Genomic DNA, 18,235 nt, shown 5'->3' on the forward strand with positions numbered 1-18,235 from the left:
ACAAAGAGTTTTGAACGTGCCTGTGCCATGCACGGCAATGAGGCTGACGCATCCAGGCTCGATTTCACCAGCGGCGAGCGCATTTGCCACGAGCTTGCTCTGGGAGGGCCCGTTGGGGGCGGTCAGGCTGCTGGAGCGGCCGTCCTGGTTCACTGCGCTGCCTTGCAACACCGCAATCGGCTGCAACGCCGTGTGCGCGTCGCGCTCTGGCGCCATTACAAAGACCACAAAGCCCTCTCCGCGGCCGTAGCCGTCTGCCGATGCATCGAATGAGCGGCAGCGGCCGGCGGGAGAGAGCGCCTGTTGCAATGCAGACAGATTGTCATTTCAGTAGCTCAAAAAATGATAAGGCAAAGCATCCAATGTTCAAATGAACAAAACCTGAGATCCGCCAGTCAGGCAGTCACACTACAGAGCTAGCAGCCAAAGTAGGGCTGATTTGATGCCTCAATATGCTTGCCAGAATCAGCGCCCAGCGGGTATCCAAACAATCAGAAATAAATTTAGCTGGAGAAATGACAACATTCAGAAGGGGGGAAAGTGTGAAGCATAGCATACCTGCAGCTGGCAGATCGCGACAGTTGTCAGTGATGACAGCATGGTGTTGACTCCGGCAGCGACCGCCATGCTGGCCTCGCGGTTGAGCAGGCCCTTATGCGCCAGGTGGCCTGCCACCAGGGATGACGAGCAGGCCGTGTCAGTGCTGACGCAGGGTCCAGTCAGCCCGAACGTGTATGACACCCTGGCAGCACACTCAGCCCTCTCAAATGACTTGACCTGCAGTCCTTTGCGTCTCACTGCAGGCAGCATGCATCAACAAGTCGAAGATTCCATCAAGAGAAACGGGAAAACTTCCTGTGTTTTCAAATTGCATGCAACCGGAGCATGGACGCACCTGCCAGCCATGAAGCTGAGGGAGTTGCCGGTGGCGGTGGATGACGACAGCGTGCCGCCGGACTTGGCAAGCACGTCTGTGTACTCCTGGTACATGCAGCCCACGTAGAAGCCCATCTCCGTGCCGGCCGCGCCGGCCGCGCCGGCCGGCCCGCTGTGCTGCAGCGCGCTAAACACCTCCTCCAGCAGAATCCTGCCCTGGGGGTCTGTAGCGAGGGCCTCCGAGCGCGATATCCGGAAAATGCCGCCGTCAAAATCCCCGACCCCGGACACCGTCGCTACGAACCGCGCGTACATTTTCCCGGGTGCAACCTCCGGGCTGTAGAGCGCATCCATGTCCCAGCGCTCGGCAGGAACCACTGTCGGCAGATCCGCGCAGGATTCCATCGCGCGCGAGAAGCCGTCAGCGCCGTGCTGCGCCGGAGAAGGGTAGCGGCAGGAGACGCCTGTAATCAGCGAGGCGGATTGTGTATTTGTGGCGGCGAGCGCGGCCTCCGAGTGCGCCGAGTAGAAGGAGGACCGGGGGCTGATCAGCGCCAGCTGGCCGGCGGCTGAGTCAGTGCTGATGTCATCGTAATCGGCCCTGGCTGCCAGGGCCGCTGTGAGATAGCCGGCTAGCGCAGACGGCGTTGGGTAGTCAAAGGTGACTGTGGCTGGCAGGTCAACGCTGAAGCGCTCAGTCAGTGCGTTGCGCAGCTCCACAGCACCCAACGAGTCCAGCCCGGCCTCCATCAGCGGCTGCAAGATTAACATCAAGACTGCCTCACCCATTCTACAATTGATTCTTGTGAATTCTGATTGGTTGATATGTTAAACTGCAGATGTGCTCTGGGCAGGGACTGCAAACAACAGTATAGCCGCAAAAGAGACAGATGGAAACATCAGCAACAAACTTTGAGAGGCTGCATGATGGGGGAGGCTCACCTGATCGGGGCCCACAACTCCAGCAATGCCCTCGAGCACAGCATTGACAGCCGCAAAGACATCCGCGCTGTCTACAGCGGCCATCCTGCGCCTGCCCTTTGTGGCAGGACCGGCCGCCTGGTCCAGCTCAGCGCTTGTCCGCTCCACGAGTACTGAGTGGATGTAGGCGGCCATGGCGGCCATGGTGGGGTAGTCAAACATGAAGGTGGCCGACAGCTCCGCTCCAAAGCGCTCATTGAGTGCATTGCGCAGATCCACGGCTCCCAGAGAGTCCAGCCCAGCCTCCATCAGAGGCTGGTCCTGTTGAATCTGCAGAGACAATGGAGACAATTCAGCCTTTCAGCAATGTGTTGTCAATCCTGCTTCGCAAATGCAGCAAACGCAGCAGGGTCAAGATGCTTGGTGGTGTATACAGCACAGCCGCAATTGCATGCACGTGTTGCAAGGCTCTGCCTGATGTAAGGCGAATGTCTCTTTCACGTTCAAACAAGCTGAGAAAAGAAGAGATGACAAGAAAACATAGAGTCCAGGGGGAACCAGCACCTCTGGGCCCAGCATGCCGTGCACCATGCTCTGGATCTCGCCGAGCAGCGCATCCCTGGTCTGCACAACCACCGTGGCGGCCACCCTCTGCTGCCTCTTGGCAGGCGCTGCTGCTGCCGCTCTAACCGCCTCCGGTGCATGCTCGGCAAACACAGGCGGCAGCGGGCTGGCCTTCTCGAGCAGCCGGCTCCACTGAAAGGGGTTCGCGATGACAGCTGCTGAGGTGGACGTCTTTGAGAGTATCGCGTGCAGCGCGGCAAGGCCGGCGGCCGGCTCGATGGCGCCCATGCCGGAGCGGCGTATACGCGCAAGCACGGCCGGGCTCTTGGCCGCCATGCCCACCGACGCCCACGCGCCCCACTGCACGCTGCTGGCTGCACGCATGCCAATGAAAACAAGTCAATATAATTCTATCAGTAAAATTGAAGGACCAATTCGAACAATTTTCATCCATATGTATCAATTAGTCATGTTCGGCTTCAAGCAGACAATTGAGATTAGCTGACCCTCAAAGCCTTCTTGCATTCCAAGAGCAGGTGAGAAGGCAAATTCCAATGAACATCCATTGGAGCGATGCAGGTGTCTTCTCGTGTGACTTTCATACGAGTGTATCTCGCTGGAGGATTGGAGCATGTACCTGAGACACCAGCAGCCTGCAGGCTGCCGGCCCACGCATCCAGCACGGAGTTGGCAGCGGCGTAGTTGCCCTGGCCGGCAGAACCAATGAAGGAGGCAACGGAGGAGAAGGCATTCAGTGCTGCCAGCGGGGTTGCCCAGGAAGAGCGCTGCAGGTTCAGAGCTGCGTCCACCTTGGGTGCAAAGACTGCCCGCACGCTATGAGGCGCCAGCTTTGCAATTGGGTCGTCTTGGAGCACGCCACCTGCGCGCATGCATGCAGCTTTGGTTAGCATAGTGGATGAGATGAACTTTGATCTTTTGCCCTTTTTTACTTTCCTATGATGGAAAGCTTATGTGTAAGATTTTACCTGCACGTCATAATATTATTACTGTCCTGTAACAGCAAGGGGTATAAAAGACAAGGAGCAGGTGTGGCTTGCCTGCATGGATGACGGCCTGGGTTGGCACCCTTGCATCACCGCGCAAACAGCTGGCAGTCTCCTCTGCGGAGCTGACATCAGCGCGCGTCAGCGTGAGGCAGGCTGTGTCTGCCAGCGCTGACAGCGGTAGGAAGGCGGCATTGGATATTGCTGTGCGTCCTGTGCGGCCGACCAGGCACAGCTCCCCGCGAGACTGGCCCGCCAGCCACGCACCCACCAGCGAACCCACGCCTGCCCACACAGAAAATATGATGGCTGTAGATTAGGTAGTATGCATTCAAATTGATCCCGGTCAACTTAGTGAATTAGTAAGGTCAGCAGAAATTTGAGAAGGAAATGGCCATGTGTGACAGGACAGCGGTGGTCACCTCCAAGGCCACCAGTGATCACGATGCGCCCAGTAACTGCCAAGACAGGCGCCACTAGAGAGGTGTCTTCCTCCTCGGCCAATATCCTGGGAGTGGCTGCGAGGCCGGCATCCAGGATGGTGCCGAAGGCGTCCCCGCCCTCTCGGCCCTGCTGCCCAATCGTTGCTGAGGCAGCAAGATCTCTGGCGGCCCATTTGATGTCTGGGCGCTCGCTGGCAGCAACTCGGACCAAGCCCCATGCGGCAGCTCCCTCTGCAAGGATGTTCAAATTTCTTGTCCCTGATCCGGCGATCTCCTGGCTCTGCACTCCCCGGGTGCCCAGGTCAAAGGCAACGGCCGGCGGCTGAGTCATCGCGCGCTGGATGTTAGTCACGTCACGCAGGCATGACGCGGCCACGCTGCCGGCGGCACTGATGCGCCGTGATGGAGAAGCTGATATTCTCAGCGCCTTTTTGATTCCCAGCTTGCCTCTGGACTGCATGCCTGCGAGCGGCTCGCTGCATTGCCACTGCACCTTGTAGAGCATTCCCGGCTCATGCTCAGCCGCCGCTGTCTTGGTCGGATGCACCGGTGCCATGCGCGCAGGCTTGGCCTGCAGGTCGGCCAAGTCGAGCAGAGCCGGCGCGCTGCAGCCGCCGCTAAGCCGGTAGCTGCTCAGCGCAGAGCCGTCCTGCAGCCTGCCGGTGATCTCGGCCCCGGCCCAGGCGCCGTTGGCGGTTGCAAGCTCGCGCATGGGGCAGAATGCTCCGATGGCGACAGGCACCCAAGCCTGGGGCACAGCCCGCGACTGCTGCAGAGCGTCTGCCAGCCTGGCGCCCATGTGGAGGCAGCCGTCCACCAGCGCTGGGTGTGCCACGTAGCCTGACCCGTGCACCGCGGGGTTGGCCGCCAGAGTGGCGCTCGATCCAATGTGCTGCTGCTGCTGCTTTGCTGCCGGCAAGCTGCTGGCCAGGAGTGCAGCAAGTGAGCTGTGCTGCACAGGAGAGAAAGCTGCAGTTGGCAGCTTGGAATAGAACTGCACAGCCGAGGTGCGCAGGTGAACGGAGGCCCGGGCTGCAGGTCCAGCTGCCGAGGTGACCTCTAGGGAGCCGTCAGAGAGGCTGGCTGAGCACTGCACACCCACGGCAGCGGCCAGTGACAGCAGCAGTGGCGCTGGGATGGTGCTGCTGACTAGTGCGTGGGTGCCTGACTGGTGCACGCCGTCGCCTGCAGAGCAATATAACATTTGAATAAGGAGCTTGCATATGCGGATTTCTCCAAGGCAGCATTTCTCGCAATCTTTGCAGATAGCTGAGGTGCAGAGTCTTTGGGCTGGGAAGAGGTTCTCTCCTTATTACTCTTAGTCAGCGGAGAAACTACTCAATAATCCTGTCTGTGGAGGTATCTACCTGTGAGCAGGCGGCCGGCGCAGGTTGCCATCTCCAGAAGCATGGCGGCTGGAGCGAGCGCCTGCCCCTGCACCCGGTGGTCCCACAGATGCTGCAGCGCCGGAGCGCGCAGATCCGCACTGAAGGCCACCCTCCGCTCGCGCGGGGCTGGGCGCGTCCCTGTAATAGCATGGTATGGCACCGGCGCAGGCCACAACCTGTTAAGAGGAAATCCACAGCTCAAATGCCTTGCCACCCTTCACATCAGCTGAACGGGTTGAAACTTGCAATCTCAATCCAAGCATCTTCAGGGAAACACCATCGATGAAATTTCCTCTTCTGATCTTCTCATCTTGAAAATGGGATACATGTTATGAGATTCGAAATATCCTACCTGGCTCTGTTCCACACTGCAGCGGCAGCAGGCGCTGCCGAGGGAGTGAAAGGCACAGACACCAGCAGGTGCGCATTGGTCCCGCTCATGCCAAAGGAGCTTGTGCCGGCAGCGGCGGTTTGAGCGGCAGCAGCCGGTGACAGCTGGCGGGGCACCTTGGCTGCCAGCGCACACTGCTTGCCCCAGTCAGACAGAGCCGCTGAGACGTAGGTGTTGAGGTTACGGCAATTGAGCACGGCCGCATGCGCCCTCTGCTCCAGCGCCTTCACCGCCATAAAAATCCCTGTCCATCGCCAGCCTCAGTGTAAAGGAAAATTTTGCTTCTTGTGTGATCGACTGTCCACCTTTTCCGTTGCAGTACAGACCGCCAAATAAGGAGACTTGTGTTGTCAAACATACGCTTACTATCACCCCAAAAAGAGATTTCAATGTGCTGATGGCAAAGGAAGGAAATATAAGCACCTGTCACGCCGGCGGCGCCCTCCGTATGCCCGTAGCAGGCCTTGACGCTGCCCATGGCAGCCGGCCGGGCCGGCTCGCCGCGCGCCCCGGCCAGCGCCGCGCCGAGCGCGCTGACCTCAATGGGGTCGCCCAGGGGCGTCCCTGTGCCGTGCACCGCCACAAACGCCACCGCCGCGGCAGAAACCTCCGCAGCGGAGATGACCTCACGAATGAGGGAGGTCTGCGAGGGGCCGTTCGGCGCTGTGAGGCTGCTTGAGCGGCCGTCCTGATTGATTGCGCTACCGAGTAGCACCGCAAACCGACGGCTGTGCTCCTCTGAGGCCCGCGCCAGGATTGCAACTGCATTCCAGAGCAACCCTGGGATCAGTGATGAAGGTCGTGCATGAGAGGCCAGGTGATGTAAGTATTTAGTAAAAAATTGAGCCAAGGTGAAGGGACAGGTTGGGCTGACGTACCGGCAAAGGCCTCGCCTCGGCCGTAGCCGTCGGCCGAGGAGTCGAATGTCTTGCAGCGGGCCTCCGGCGAGAGCGCGGACAGGCCGCAGATAGTGCATGTCGTGATCGGTAGCATCATCGCGTTCACGCCCCCCGCGACTCCCGCCACCGTCTCACCAGCAAGCAAGCCCTGCGCGCAGCAGCAATGCATGCTTGCAGAAAGTGTCTGGCTTGAATTCCACCTCATGTGCTCCAAGAGTTTATGCACTGGTAGAGCAAGCCAGGAAAAGAAGGTGAGGAAAACCCACAAAGTAACAAGATAAGCAGATGTGCTGAGGAGTCACCTTGTGAGCGAGGTGGGCGGCCACAAGGGATGAGGAGCATGCAGTGTCAGTGCTGACGCAGGGTCCAGTCAGCCCAAAGGTGTACGACAGGCGGCCGACGAGGTAGCTGATGCCATTGCCAGTGGCAATGCCGGGGCTGATCTTGTAGCCCAGGTTGTACTGCAGCTGTGTGAACTCCTGGTACATGCAGCCCACGTAGACACCGGTGCGCGTGTCGGCGAGGCTCCCGAGGCTGGCGTGCGCGTCTGCGAGGGCGAGATGCGTCTGCTCCAGCAGGATGCGGTTCTGCGGATCCATCGCCTGCCCCTCCACCGCCGACAGCCTGGCAATTTCCCACAATGACAGTGTGACTTCTTCCCCTTGCAATTCTCATACCCATGGCTCTGCCAAGGCGTTATCGAATCTTGTAAACGCACTGCTGCCAAATCCCTTGCACCGACACCACTATTTGCATGCTCGATGCGCTCCAATATTTGAGGCTTCCTCCAAAAGCTTCCTCCTGCAGAGCTTGTCTTCTCTTGCGAGACCCTCATTTATGTACCTCAATCAGGCGGCAATGAAGAAGGAGTGACACAACAAAGGAAGGGAAGCCCACCTGAAGAGCCCCGCATCAAACAAGTCGAGGCCTTCGAGGAAGGCGGCTGCGCGCGTGTACATGGTGAGGTCGCCGCGCAACTCGGGGCTGTAGTACTGCTCCAGGTCCCACCGCTGGTGCGGCACCGTCCGCGGCAGATCCTCTTCTCCTGCCAAGCTCTGGAAGAATCCCGGCACGCCCTCGCCGCCGCCCGGGTAGCGGCCGGCCACGCCGACAACCTCCGTGGCGGTGTCAGCCTGCGCCTGCCTCGTCGTGCTGAGTGCCATCCTGCACCAAATTTGTAGTATGCTCACTTCGTATCGGAAAGAAAAAAGGCGTCAGCCATGCATTTCATGCACTCACCCACCTGACTGGACCCCATCTGTCATTCATTTGATCAATATGTCAGCAAAATATGCCTTAATACCAGATTGCAGGGTGAGCAAAGCATGGGATTTTTTGTAAGCAGCTTGTGTACGAGAAAGCAAGCAGAGGTGCGCACCCTGTGAAGCTGCCGCTGTAGGCAGGGTGCACATCCACCTGTGAGGCAATAAAGGACGCCAGGGAGGTAACTGTCGGGTAGTCAAACACGACGGTCGCGGGCAGGTCGAGGCTGAACGCCGCGCAGAGCGATGTGCGCAGCTCCACGGCTCCAAGAGAGTCCAGGCCAGCCTCCATCAGCGGCTGGTCTGGCGCCACTGCCGTTCCGAGCATGCCTTCCACCACAGCGCTGACTTGCGAGCGAATAGCTCCCTCGTCCACTGACTGCATGTGCTCCGCAAAACCGTCACCCTGCCACAGCAGTAATAACCGCTCAACAATCCCTCTCTTGCTATTGGGCATGCATATGACTGGTGGAAGAAGTGCATGTCTTGACAAGACTGGAAAGCAGTAAACAAGGTGTTGCTTGATATACCTAGTCCTTCAGACTGGAAGACGTTTAATAAAGATAATACTGCTTATCCCTCTCTTTAAAAGACTCACATGCATGCAATCAGCTCTTGAGAAGACTCATGCTGTCAAGTGTGAAAGCTGGGTGCAGACTTGCACCTGAGGTTTGTCGAGGGTGACTTGGCTGGCCAGGAATTTGGCTAACGCTGCGATAGAGGGGTGGTCAAAGGTGACAGTTGCCGGCAGCTCCATGTTAAAAGCGGCTCCCAGGGAGGTGCGAAGATCCACTGCTCCCAGGGAGTCAAGGCCTGCCTCCATCAGCGGCTGACTGGCGTCCACTGCAATGCCTAGCATCTGCTGCACAATTTCGCTGATCTTGGTGATCAGGCTTGCCTCTGACGGCGCCGCTCTTGCTGCTGGAGTCCCCTGAGCAAGCCGCGGCTGAACCTGCACATTCTCACTCAGCTCATCTAAGACTTCCTTTCATGTTCTTGATCTTGTTTAAAGATGTGATGCATGAACAATAAAGTATGCCTCAATGAAGTGCAAAAAAAGTTACCTGTGCTTGCTGCCCAGCGATGTATTTGGCCAGGGCGCTGATGGAGGGGTAGTCGAAGGTGACGGTGGCCGGCAGCTCAAGGCCGAAGGCGGCCTCAAGGGATGTGCGCAGCTCCACGGCTCCAAGAGAGTCCAGACCAGCCTCCATCAACGGCTGCACAACACATTGCTATTGGGACTCCGATGTCCATTCAAAAAAGGTCTCCCAGAACCCATCAAGACGGTAGTGTGCATGGAAGCCAGTGATGAAAGATGTGGAGTTGTTAGGGTCAGTCAGTGAAGCAACCTCCTTGAATTACCAAAAACGCCCATTTTTAAATTCTTACTGTTTATTGAAGAGAGGGTCACCTGGTCGATGCTGACATCAGCGCCAAGCATGCGCTGCACCAGCCTGGTCACCCCAGCCGTGACCTCTGACAGCCTGGCTCTCTCACCGCCGGAGCCAGCCGCTGCTCGTGCAATTTGTGCAGGTGGATGAGCCCTCTTGACGCTGCCGCGTGCTGCCGGCGCTTTCCAGTGGTCACTGTACTCAGAGAAGATCTGCAACAGGCAGAAATCCAGGTCACTCTTTCGAACAAGACACAAATGCGCATGTGCAGCCCACTCAAGGGCTCACAAACTCAGGAGAACAGACAGCTGGCCCAAGCACCTTAGGCTAATCAAGGCTGCAATGCTTCTACAAAATGGGCAAGTTTGCTCTGACCCACGTCAGATATAGAGTACACTCACCGGGAAGACGCGGTCGGCGCCGGCCATGAGCTTGGGCCACTCGAAGGGGGACACCACAACCTGCGCCGGCGGAGCCGCCCTCGCGCACAGCACGGCGGCCAGAGCGGCCACGCCGGCGGCCGGCGGCAGAACGCCCAGCCCCGACTTGACGATGCGCGGCAGCAGGTTGTGCACCACCGCCATCCCGGTACCGCCCCACGCTCCCCACTGCAGGCTCGTCGCGCTTTGCCCCTGCCACACCCAGCAATTACCTTCGGGTTACCTTCCCTATGGGGTACTATATCTAGTGTATATCCAAAAGGGGTATATCTAAGGGGATTAGAAGAGTACCCTCTGCCTTCCCATGAGTCTTTAAGAGGAATTGCGAGGCTGTGAAAAAGCAAATTTTATGACACACGCCCTGCTCATTTTAAGCATCGTGCTCTCAATATTCGAATCTTTTAAATATCCCGAAATTTTCTAAACCAAAGTATTTGTGCTGCAAAACTATCAACCAGCAAGTGTAAGCTGCGCACCTGAGCGCTCTGCGCATTGGCCCATGCGTTGAGCATGGCGTTGGCGGCCGCGTAGTTGGGCTGTCCCAGGGGCGCCACAATGGATGAGACTGAAGAAAACAGCAGCGTGTGGGGCATGGCTGCCGCATGCAGGTGCGGGGCCATGGCAAGGAGGCCGGACACCTTTGCGCCCAGCACACCCCGGAAGGTTGCTGGTGTCTGCTTCAGCAGCAGCTGGTCCTGCACAGGCACAGCAAAGCAGCATTTCATATCATCGAGACAAGGAAGGTAGGCATTTGGCACTTCCAGCCTGCATTTCTTGATGAAAAGAATCCTTTCATCACATGACAGGAGCTCTTCAATCAGTCTTCCCAGAAGACAAATTTGCAGACACCTTGACATACATAAAGTTTAACAGCAAGGCCTTTCTAGCACAGCCTGAATGATAGGAGCACTGTGCACCTGCAGCAGGCCGGCAGCATGGATGATGCCGCTGTGTGGCCCCCCAGAGCAGCTCAGCACAGCCTGCGCTGCGTCATGTGCACGGCAGATATCGCTGCGGCTGATGGTGACGGCGCCCTGCCCGCTGCCCTGCCCAACGAGCGCCTCGGGCAGGCTGCCGGGCACCTGAATATCCACCAGGTGCAGGTGTGCTGCGCCGTTCGCAGCCGCCCAGCGAGCAAAGAGGAGGCCCAAGCCCCCCATGCCCCCCGTGATCACCCAGCTGCCTCCGTTGAGACTCACCGGCACACCTGCAACGTGATGGTTTGCATTGACACAATCCCTTTGCTATCCTTCAGGCCCCCTGTTTAAATTAAAGGCGCATGTGATCACCTTCAATTGAGAGAGAAGAAGGACCCATGGGTGTAGAGGAAGGGGACGGATCTACCTTCTGGGGTGGATGGTTGGGGTGGGGACTGGGGCAGCATCCGTGGGGTGGACCAGTGGCCGCCGCCGGCCGCAAGGCCAAATGCGTCCGCAGCCACCGGCAGAGCCGGGGCGTTGACGCCGGGCGCGCTGACCTCGGAGCCCACCCATCGCAGCGCCGGGAACTCCTGCAGCGCGTTGCGCAGCAGCCCCCATGCCCCTGCCGCCGCTACATCTGCAGCGGCCGCTCGCGCCACCGGACCTGCACATCGAATATTTCCATCTACCATGGTCGCAAATTTTTGCATTGCCCTGCAATGTCGCGCCATGCACATGACAGGGGATGTTTGCGGGCATGGTGAAGGGGAAAGGTCATTGCAGTGGCAGGGGATGGAACGAAAAGGCTGCAGGGCTAGGGGAAGTGAAAGGAGGGCACCTGGTGAGTCCTGCAGCTGGGGAAAGCTGAGGACGCCGCGGGTGCGCAGGCGGATTGCGCTGCCCGGCTGGCTGCCCCTGACAGCAGCCTGCAGCCACGCCACGCTGCGCAGCGCCTCTCGTGCAGGATACACTCCTCTTTGTTCGCTTGACGGCCGCACGCGGCCGATTCGCATGCGTCGCGGGTACTGGCCGCCGCCGTCTGATTGCCAGGGCAGGCGGTGGGCATTATCGAGAGGACCTGTTGCCTGATCTGGCTGAACGGGTTCTCCCACTTGCCAGACAATGTCATAGGTGCTGGGCACAGCCTCTGCTGTCTTTGGCGCCAGAGCAGCTCCTCTTCCATGCACCACCTGCTTCCATCAACAGTAGTCATCACCCCGCACTTTACAAAAGGCCTTTCCGGTCGCACATCTGCAAAAGATTACCCCTTCAATGTGAAAAGGCTTGATGTTGAGTCCCAATGGCTCCTCATGAATACATATCGGTGCATGTTCTTCAGGGAGGGAGGACAACAGCAGTCTGGCTCACCTTGGCTTGGAAGCCGCTGATGGAGGCATTGGGCCGCCGTGTGGCGTCAGATAGCGAGAAGCCGGTGACCACGGTGCCGTCAGGCAGCAGGTCATGCAGGCTGCCCGTGCACCAGCCGGGAGGAGCGCCCACAGCCGCATTGAAAGCCTCAAGCGCGACCGGAATCCTTGTCACAGCTGCAGCCACCAACAGGCACCCTCAATCAGCAATGCTCCAACATCCTGCTTCTTCCCTCTACTGCGACCATTGTCTGTGAAGGAAACATAATGGTCAGTTTCCCAGTAAGGAGCATGGGGAGTAGGGTGTACCCTTGTCTGAGGAGTCCTTCCCAGAGAAGGCTGCTGCTGTGTGCGTGGCGCTGTCCAGCGCAGCTGGATGCACTGCATAGCCTCCGGGCTGCCCACATGTGCCCACGGGCTCTGGCACGAGGCAGGCCACAGCTGTTGGCAGCTCTGCTACGTCTCCCCGTGTTGGTCTCACCACACTGATAAGCAATCCAGCCTTGTGAGGTTTCTGGACTTGGTGTGAAGCTTCCGTTATTGCCTGGCCTGCCCAGCCGCCCAGGTGGACCTGCCCTCGCTGCCCGGCAGCTGCCGCCAGCTTGGAAGCTGCTGTGAAAGACCGGACCTCCACTCTGCCGGTTGAGTAGGCGACTGCGCAGCTGAGCATCCTGTGTGTGCTGGTAGGAACCGAAGAGACGTCCTCCAGGATGCAGGGTGCAGAGATGCTGACACCGAGCAGCAGGGTGTGCACGGCCGAGGAGTTCATGCAGCGGGCTGCGGCGCATGACATCTCAAACATGGCCGCCCCCGGCAGAAGCACCTGCCCTTGGATGCGGTGGTCGTGGAGATACCCTGCAGCCAGATGTTCAATCTTTAGGCTTAAGTCCTGCAATTTGAGGGGGCGCAGAAGGCAATTTTGGTTTTAGCCTCCAGCAGAAGATGTCTAGGAGACTGCAAGCAGGTTAAGCGAGTTCGTCAACTTGTGAAATCTGGAAGGTGCACACCGAGGCAACTGCGCGCCAGGGACATGTGGAAGGTGGCCTCCCTCCGCACAGCCGACACTGCAGCCGTCTGCAGCAGCTGGTGTGCAGGGCCGGCGTACCAGAACCTCTGCCTGTTCCAGCAGACCGGACGCATCCTATTCTCTTGCCTGCTGCCAGCTTCCAGGCACAGCACAGCGTGCGCATTGGTGCCCTGGAAGGCAAACGAGCTCACGCCCTGCACTGCCTGCCAGGTGCCAGGATCAGACACGCCAATGGCGGCCGGGGCGCGCTGCCGCGGCAGAGCCGGCGCGCGGCCGCCGGCGGCCTTCGACGCTCCCACGATGAGGGGGTTGACGCGCCGCAGGTGAGTCAGCGGGGTAACTCGCTGCTGAGTCAGCATCGCCACGGCCTGCGCGATCCCTACCGTGCCGGCCGCCGGCTCCGCGTGGCCCATGCGCGACTTCGCCGCCGTCAGCCGCAGCGGTGTCCTCGTGTCTGCTTTCGCGAGCACAAAATATTGAGCACTCTGAGCAGAAACCCAGCATTCAACATAAATTTATTAGACAAACTTGAACACTGTACTTGCAGCAGTGTGGGAAAGGCTCATGCAGAGTGCGTTCCAGTAAACCAGCACCTGACAGCACAGCGCTGATAGCGCCGATTTCGATGGGGTCGCCGAGGGAGGTGCCGGTGCCGTGCATCTCCAGGCCCGTAACATCCTCCGCTGCCAGGTCAGCCTCTGTCAGCGCGCCGCGGATGACGCTCTGCTGCGAGGGCCCGTTTGGCGCTGTCAGGCTGCTGGAGCGGCCGTCCTGCATTAAGGATACAATGTTCGTCAGTCAATCATCGCATAATCTGGTGTGCATGCTGTGATATAGATAGCAACATAATCTGAAAAGGAAACTTTTGTAAGGGACGTGCCTGATTGACAAAGGTGCCCTTCAAAAATACCGAGCCGGAGGACTCTGTTGGGCTGTGGGCTGATTCTGTGCCTGTCATGCTCTGCAGCAGCAGCACGATGCATGTCTCTGCGCGCACGTAGCCGTCCGCTGTTGCATCCAGCGTCTTGCAGCGCCCATCCATTGTGAGCATCCCTGCAGTTTACAGGTATTTCAGAGACGCGTGAATAGCGTTCCATTAATTCATTCTTCCCTTTGCAAGGATGCCAAAGGCCCTTGCAATGATGAGACAGTGGAAGTTCAAGCTAAATTGAAGACCTTGCGGACCTGCAATCTGGGTGGCTGCTGTGGTGTGCTCGGCAAGCATGAGGTTCACTCCGGCTGAGAGCGCAGCCCCGCCGTGCTTTCCCAGATGCTGCGCGGCCGCATGCGCGCCCACCAGCGCAGAAGAGCATGCGGTGTCAATGCTCACCTGCACCATCATCAGGGGCACTGAAAGTTGACACTGCAAGATAATTGTAAAGGAGCAGTGGCAAAATCCAAACAGAAGAATATAAGCACTGCCAGACCAGGGTGACTGTCGCGTACTGAAGCACTTGGCAACTTCAACAAGTCTGTTGCAAATATGTGAAGGAAAACGTGGAGTTGACTCGCAGTTGCACAACAGCGCAGATGAGAGCAGAAAGAGTGCACATCCGCAGGTAGCACCTGTCAACTCACTTTCCCGATTGGTATTTAAGATGATAAAGCTTGATTGTGGAGCGGATGGCAGACGGCAGAATCTAGCTGACCCACTTCAATTGGTGCGAAATCGAAATACACGAAACGATGGTGTTCCAGATCAGTCGCACACGTCTGCGCTGCTGGCCAGATTGTCGACATAGAGACATCATCGGAGCAAGTCAAGGCGCTTTCGAGATGCGATGCAGGTCGTAACATCGAGTTTCAAGAATTGCGATTGAAGAAAAGGGCTGCCTTGGATTTCGTTTTCTTGGAATTTTCAGAGCGTATCCGCAATGGCCCACAGGCTGCTAATTGTCGCGCTCCTTTGAACAGCTGAATCACGCTACTCGATTGGACTCGTATGAGGTAGCGCGCTTGCTCACTGTAAGCGGAGGCCTAAAGTCTTGGCAAGCGAATATTTGTCCAACATAGGCTGTCATCACTCAAGCATGCACATGGAGAATCTGTGCATACCGCCGGCCCCTTGAAGCCATAGGTGAAGGAGATGCGGCCGGCAGCCACGCTGAAGGGAGTCCCCGTGGCAGTGAATGCGCCCATTGCAGGCATGTAGGCGGCCGCCAGATTGCCATACTCCATCTGCTGGATGCCCACCCACACGCCGGTGGCTTCGCTCAGCAGACTTGGCCCGCCCCCCTCCTGGACACATGCAAATCCACTTGTCGCCATTCTTTGCAGCAAGGATGATCGCTTAGAAGGTTTGTCTACGCATTACCACAAAACCTGTGTCCTTTGTCTTGCTGTATGAAAGACCACTTTTTATTTGCAATTTAGAAAGGGATAATTTCTGCCTTCACAGGCAGGCTGGCTGAAAATATCCGCACCTGTTGCATGGCCTCCCAGGAGACCTCCAGGAGCATGCGCTGCTGCGCGTCCATGAGCTCCGCCTCGGGAACAGAGATGCCAAAGAAACCTGCGTCAAAGGTGTCTACCGAGGGCAGCCAGCCGCCGAAACGCGCGCGCAGCACCGACTTGCCCTGCCTCGGCCCCTCCAAATCCCACCTGCTCCCATCATATATGCTTTACTAAACTGTCATCACCATCCTTCATAGTCAGACACTCTGTTCAGGCTCTGAAGGTGTCTGCAGGTCTAGGTCATGACACTGACATTCCAGCAAGCCATCTAAACGAGCGCAAGAGCAAGTTTTGCAGCAATGCAAGGTGCATTGGCAAAGGCAGGTTCAGGAGACAGCTCACCTGCTGTTTGGAGCAGTACTGATGACATCCGCGTCGAAGGCATTAGTTCCCGTTGCCAGCTCTGGCAAGCGCGCCGCAACCGACAGCCGTAGCAGGCCGCCTGCCGCCAGCGACGGCTCTCGGGGCCGGATCGACAGCGCTGTGATCGCCTCATCTGTCTTGATCGAAGCAAGTCCCCGAGGCGCCTGTTTTGGCGCCACGAGGCCGTGGAGATATTGCGCCGCATCGCTGACTGAGGGGTAGTCAAAGACCAGGGTACCCGGCAGGTCACGGCCGATGGCCTTGCCCAGAGAGTTTGACAGCTCGACAGCCGCCAGCGAGTCAAAGTGCCCGGCTGCAAAGTGGCCGTCCACGCCAATGTCTTCCCCAAGCAGCTCACTCGCTGCGCTGCGCACCATTTGCACCAGGTCCTCGAACTGGACTGCTGCAGTAGCTGACATCTCCTTTTTCTCCGCCGCGGTTGCGTACTGGCCAAAAGCCGGCTGCTGCGATGCGGCTAGGTCGAGTGAAGCTGCGCTCAAGAGGGCAGTTGTGTCTTGAGGCAGGCGGGAAAGCTGGTCCAGGAACTTCCAGTGGCCGCCAACGGTGTTGACCTTGGCGAACTGCGAGGCTGCAATGCGCGCGTGCACGGATTTTTCGGCGTATCCGGCGTCTTGGAATGCGGTGTGTGCGGCGGAGGGCGGCAGGGGATGTAACCCGATGGCGCGCATGCTGTCCGCGTAGCCTGCCGCCATGCCCACTCCGCCAAAGGGGCCGAAATTGACTGACGTGGCGGGCACGCCTTGTGATCTGGACATGTCATTCGAATGTCAGCTTTGGCTATGCAACCTCAACATTTCCCCTTTCATGTCTTTCAAGTTTGGTAGAATCATCCCATTCATCATCATCCCTTTCCATGCCATAGATGCACAGGCAATACAGTATATGGATTTAGAGGCTCACCTGCATGTGTGTGCAAGAGAGTCGAGGTAGGAGTTGGCGGCAGCGTAGTGGCATGCTCCTGGCTGGCTCCACACCGCGGCTGTGCTGGAGAAGAAGTGACGGCTGCCGACAGGTAGGCTTGTGCTGCACAATTCATCTGCTCCAAGTACCTGCAATTTCCATGTCTTATATTGCCAGATTCTGGATAGACGACACTAGTAGACCCTGGCTTGAACCTGACCTTGAGAATGTCACATGTGTACAATCCAGGGAAGGAGGGGCGCACCTTGGCATTGCATATGCTCCAGAATTGGTCATCTGACACATCAGCGATGGTGTCATAGCCCAGGGTGCCAGCAGCATGTGCCAGCACTGCCACAGAGGGCAGGCTCTCGTGGACCCATTGGACGACGCCTGCAAGTGATTCAGGGTCTCCAGAATCACACTGCACTCCAAATGTTGCGCTGCCCAGATCTGCCAGCTGTATCAACTCTGCTTTCCCCATTTCTGGGTTGCGAGACAGTAACACAGCGCATGCACCGCTGCTTTTATGCATCTCCTGCACATTCATTTCATGTCAGACGTGTGCACGCTGGGACAAAGTGCAGAAGACAGCCCAATATATCCTGGCTTACTGAAGTTCATCTATTTTCAAGGGAAATGCATGTTTGGAGGGCTCACCTGTTTGGTATACTCCAAGCCAAGGCCCTTGGTGCCACCAGTGACGACTAATGTCTTTCCTTTACTTGACTGAACAGGTCGCTGGACAGGATCTGGTGCGATGACTAAGCGCTCAACATAGTATCTGCCATTGTGTAATGCCACACACCGCTCTCCGCTCCTTTCAATGACCGAGCGTAAAACCTGCAGCAGAGAATGGTCCACCTCACAAAAATTGCCTGACCAAAACTCTGAAAATTTGCAAGCATGATCAGACATGAACGGCATTTGCTGTCAAAGTCCCACGAACACACCTCTGCTTTGAGTGGCGCCTCAGGCGGCCATATATCAATAGCAGGCCCACAGGAGGCTTTGTTTTCCATGTGCAAGGTCCGGCTGAGAGCCAGAGACGCTGCAGCAGACGTTGATACTCTCTGCCCGCCACTTGCTTCAAATTCTGGCACAGGACGCTGGGCCCCAAAGGTCAGCAGGGACAGCTTACTGCGGTGCTTGGCTCTCTGGTGCGCCTTGAACGCCCACAGCATGCTCGCGCGCATGAATGCTTTCTTCTTGGCTCTGGTCGCGGTTCTCCAGGCTTCCTTCTCTGGATCTCCCTCCTCCTCTGTCTCTGCATTGCCCCCTTCTGAATTTGTGGTATTCCCATTGCTGTGAGGGGTGTCTCCATTGGCGTAGAGGTGTGGCTGGCTGGGTGGATTGATTGGTGGCTGATCTGGCTCGGGTGCTTCATTTGACTCTGCAGGTGGGTGCACTGCAAAGGTGTGGTCCACGTCCATGCAGGACAGCAGCAGCTCCAGGTGCTCGGCTGAGCTGGCCACAAACTCGCTCTTGGCTGTGGGGCGGTAGACACATTTATGAGGCATGGTGACACTGACTGCAGATACCAGCGGCGGCTGATCTGCACTATTGAGAGTGCAAAGGTCGCTGAGCTGCACTGGCTCAGCACT

General features: G+C 57.8%; 1 protein-coding gene across 1 annotated transcript in view; it reads right to left on the minus strand.

The window, feature by feature from the left end:
* Positions 1–18,235, minus strand: part of COCSUDRAFT_39545 (ketoacyl-synt-domain-containing protein) — a gene marked incomplete at both ends in the record, with an annotated part of 83,961 nt that overhangs the window by 26,908 nt on the left and 38,818 nt on the right. Inside the window, 37 exons of the mRNA XM_005650936.1 lie at positions 69–300; positions 559–742; positions 896–1,632; positions 1,819–2,127; positions 2,362–2,735; positions 2,999–3,241; positions 3,459–3,650; positions 3,788–4,760; positions 4,866–4,993; positions 5,176–5,372; positions 5,549–5,831; positions 6,011–6,349; positions 6,466–6,634; positions 6,789–7,110; positions 7,384–7,650; positions 7,865–8,154; positions 8,413–8,700; positions 8,813–8,965; positions 9,160–9,351; positions 9,541–9,771; positions 10,056–10,274; positions 10,497–10,786; positions 10,924–11,163; positions 11,338–11,689; positions 11,868–12,043; positions 12,176–12,263; positions 12,495–12,721; positions 12,874–13,347; positions 13,487–13,664; positions 13,804–13,946; positions 14,079–14,223; positions 14,949–15,131; positions 15,317–15,494; positions 15,690–16,478; positions 16,632–16,780; positions 16,897–17,024; positions 17,773–18,162. Coding sequence (XP_005650993.1) covers positions 69–300; positions 559–742; positions 896–1,632; positions 1,819–2,127; positions 2,362–2,735; positions 2,999–3,241; positions 3,459–3,650; positions 3,788–4,760; positions 4,866–4,993; positions 5,176–5,372; positions 5,549–5,831; positions 6,011–6,349; positions 6,466–6,634; positions 6,789–7,110; positions 7,384–7,650; positions 7,865–8,154; positions 8,413–8,700; positions 8,813–8,965; positions 9,160–9,351; positions 9,541–9,771; positions 10,056–10,274; positions 10,497–10,786; positions 10,924–11,163; positions 11,338–11,689; positions 11,868–12,043; positions 12,176–12,263; positions 12,495–12,721; positions 12,874–13,347; positions 13,487–13,664; positions 13,804–13,946; positions 14,079–14,223; positions 14,949–15,131; positions 15,317–15,494; positions 15,690–16,478; positions 16,632–16,780; positions 16,897–17,024; positions 17,773–18,162 — 10,452 coding nt within the window. The remainder of the gene's footprint in view (positions 1–68; positions 301–558; positions 743–895; positions 1,633–1,818; positions 2,128–2,361; positions 2,736–2,998; positions 3,242–3,458; positions 3,651–3,787; positions 4,761–4,865; positions 4,994–5,175; positions 5,373–5,548; positions 5,832–6,010; positions 6,350–6,465; positions 6,635–6,788; positions 7,111–7,383; positions 7,651–7,864; positions 8,155–8,412; positions 8,701–8,812; positions 8,966–9,159; positions 9,352–9,540; positions 9,772–10,055; positions 10,275–10,496; positions 10,787–10,923; positions 11,164–11,337; positions 11,690–11,867; positions 12,044–12,175; positions 12,264–12,494; positions 12,722–12,873; positions 13,348–13,486; positions 13,665–13,803; positions 13,947–14,078; positions 14,224–14,948; positions 15,132–15,316; positions 15,495–15,689; positions 16,479–16,631; positions 16,781–16,896; positions 17,025–17,772; positions 18,163–18,235) is intronic.

This window comes from Coccomyxa subellipsoidea, assembly GCF_000258705.1.
Source record: "Coccomyxa subellipsoidea C-169, whole genome shotgun sequence".
Lineage (NCBI taxonomy): Eukaryota > Viridiplantae > Chlorophyta > Trebouxiophyceae > Coccomyxaceae > Coccomyxa > Coccomyxa subellipsoidea.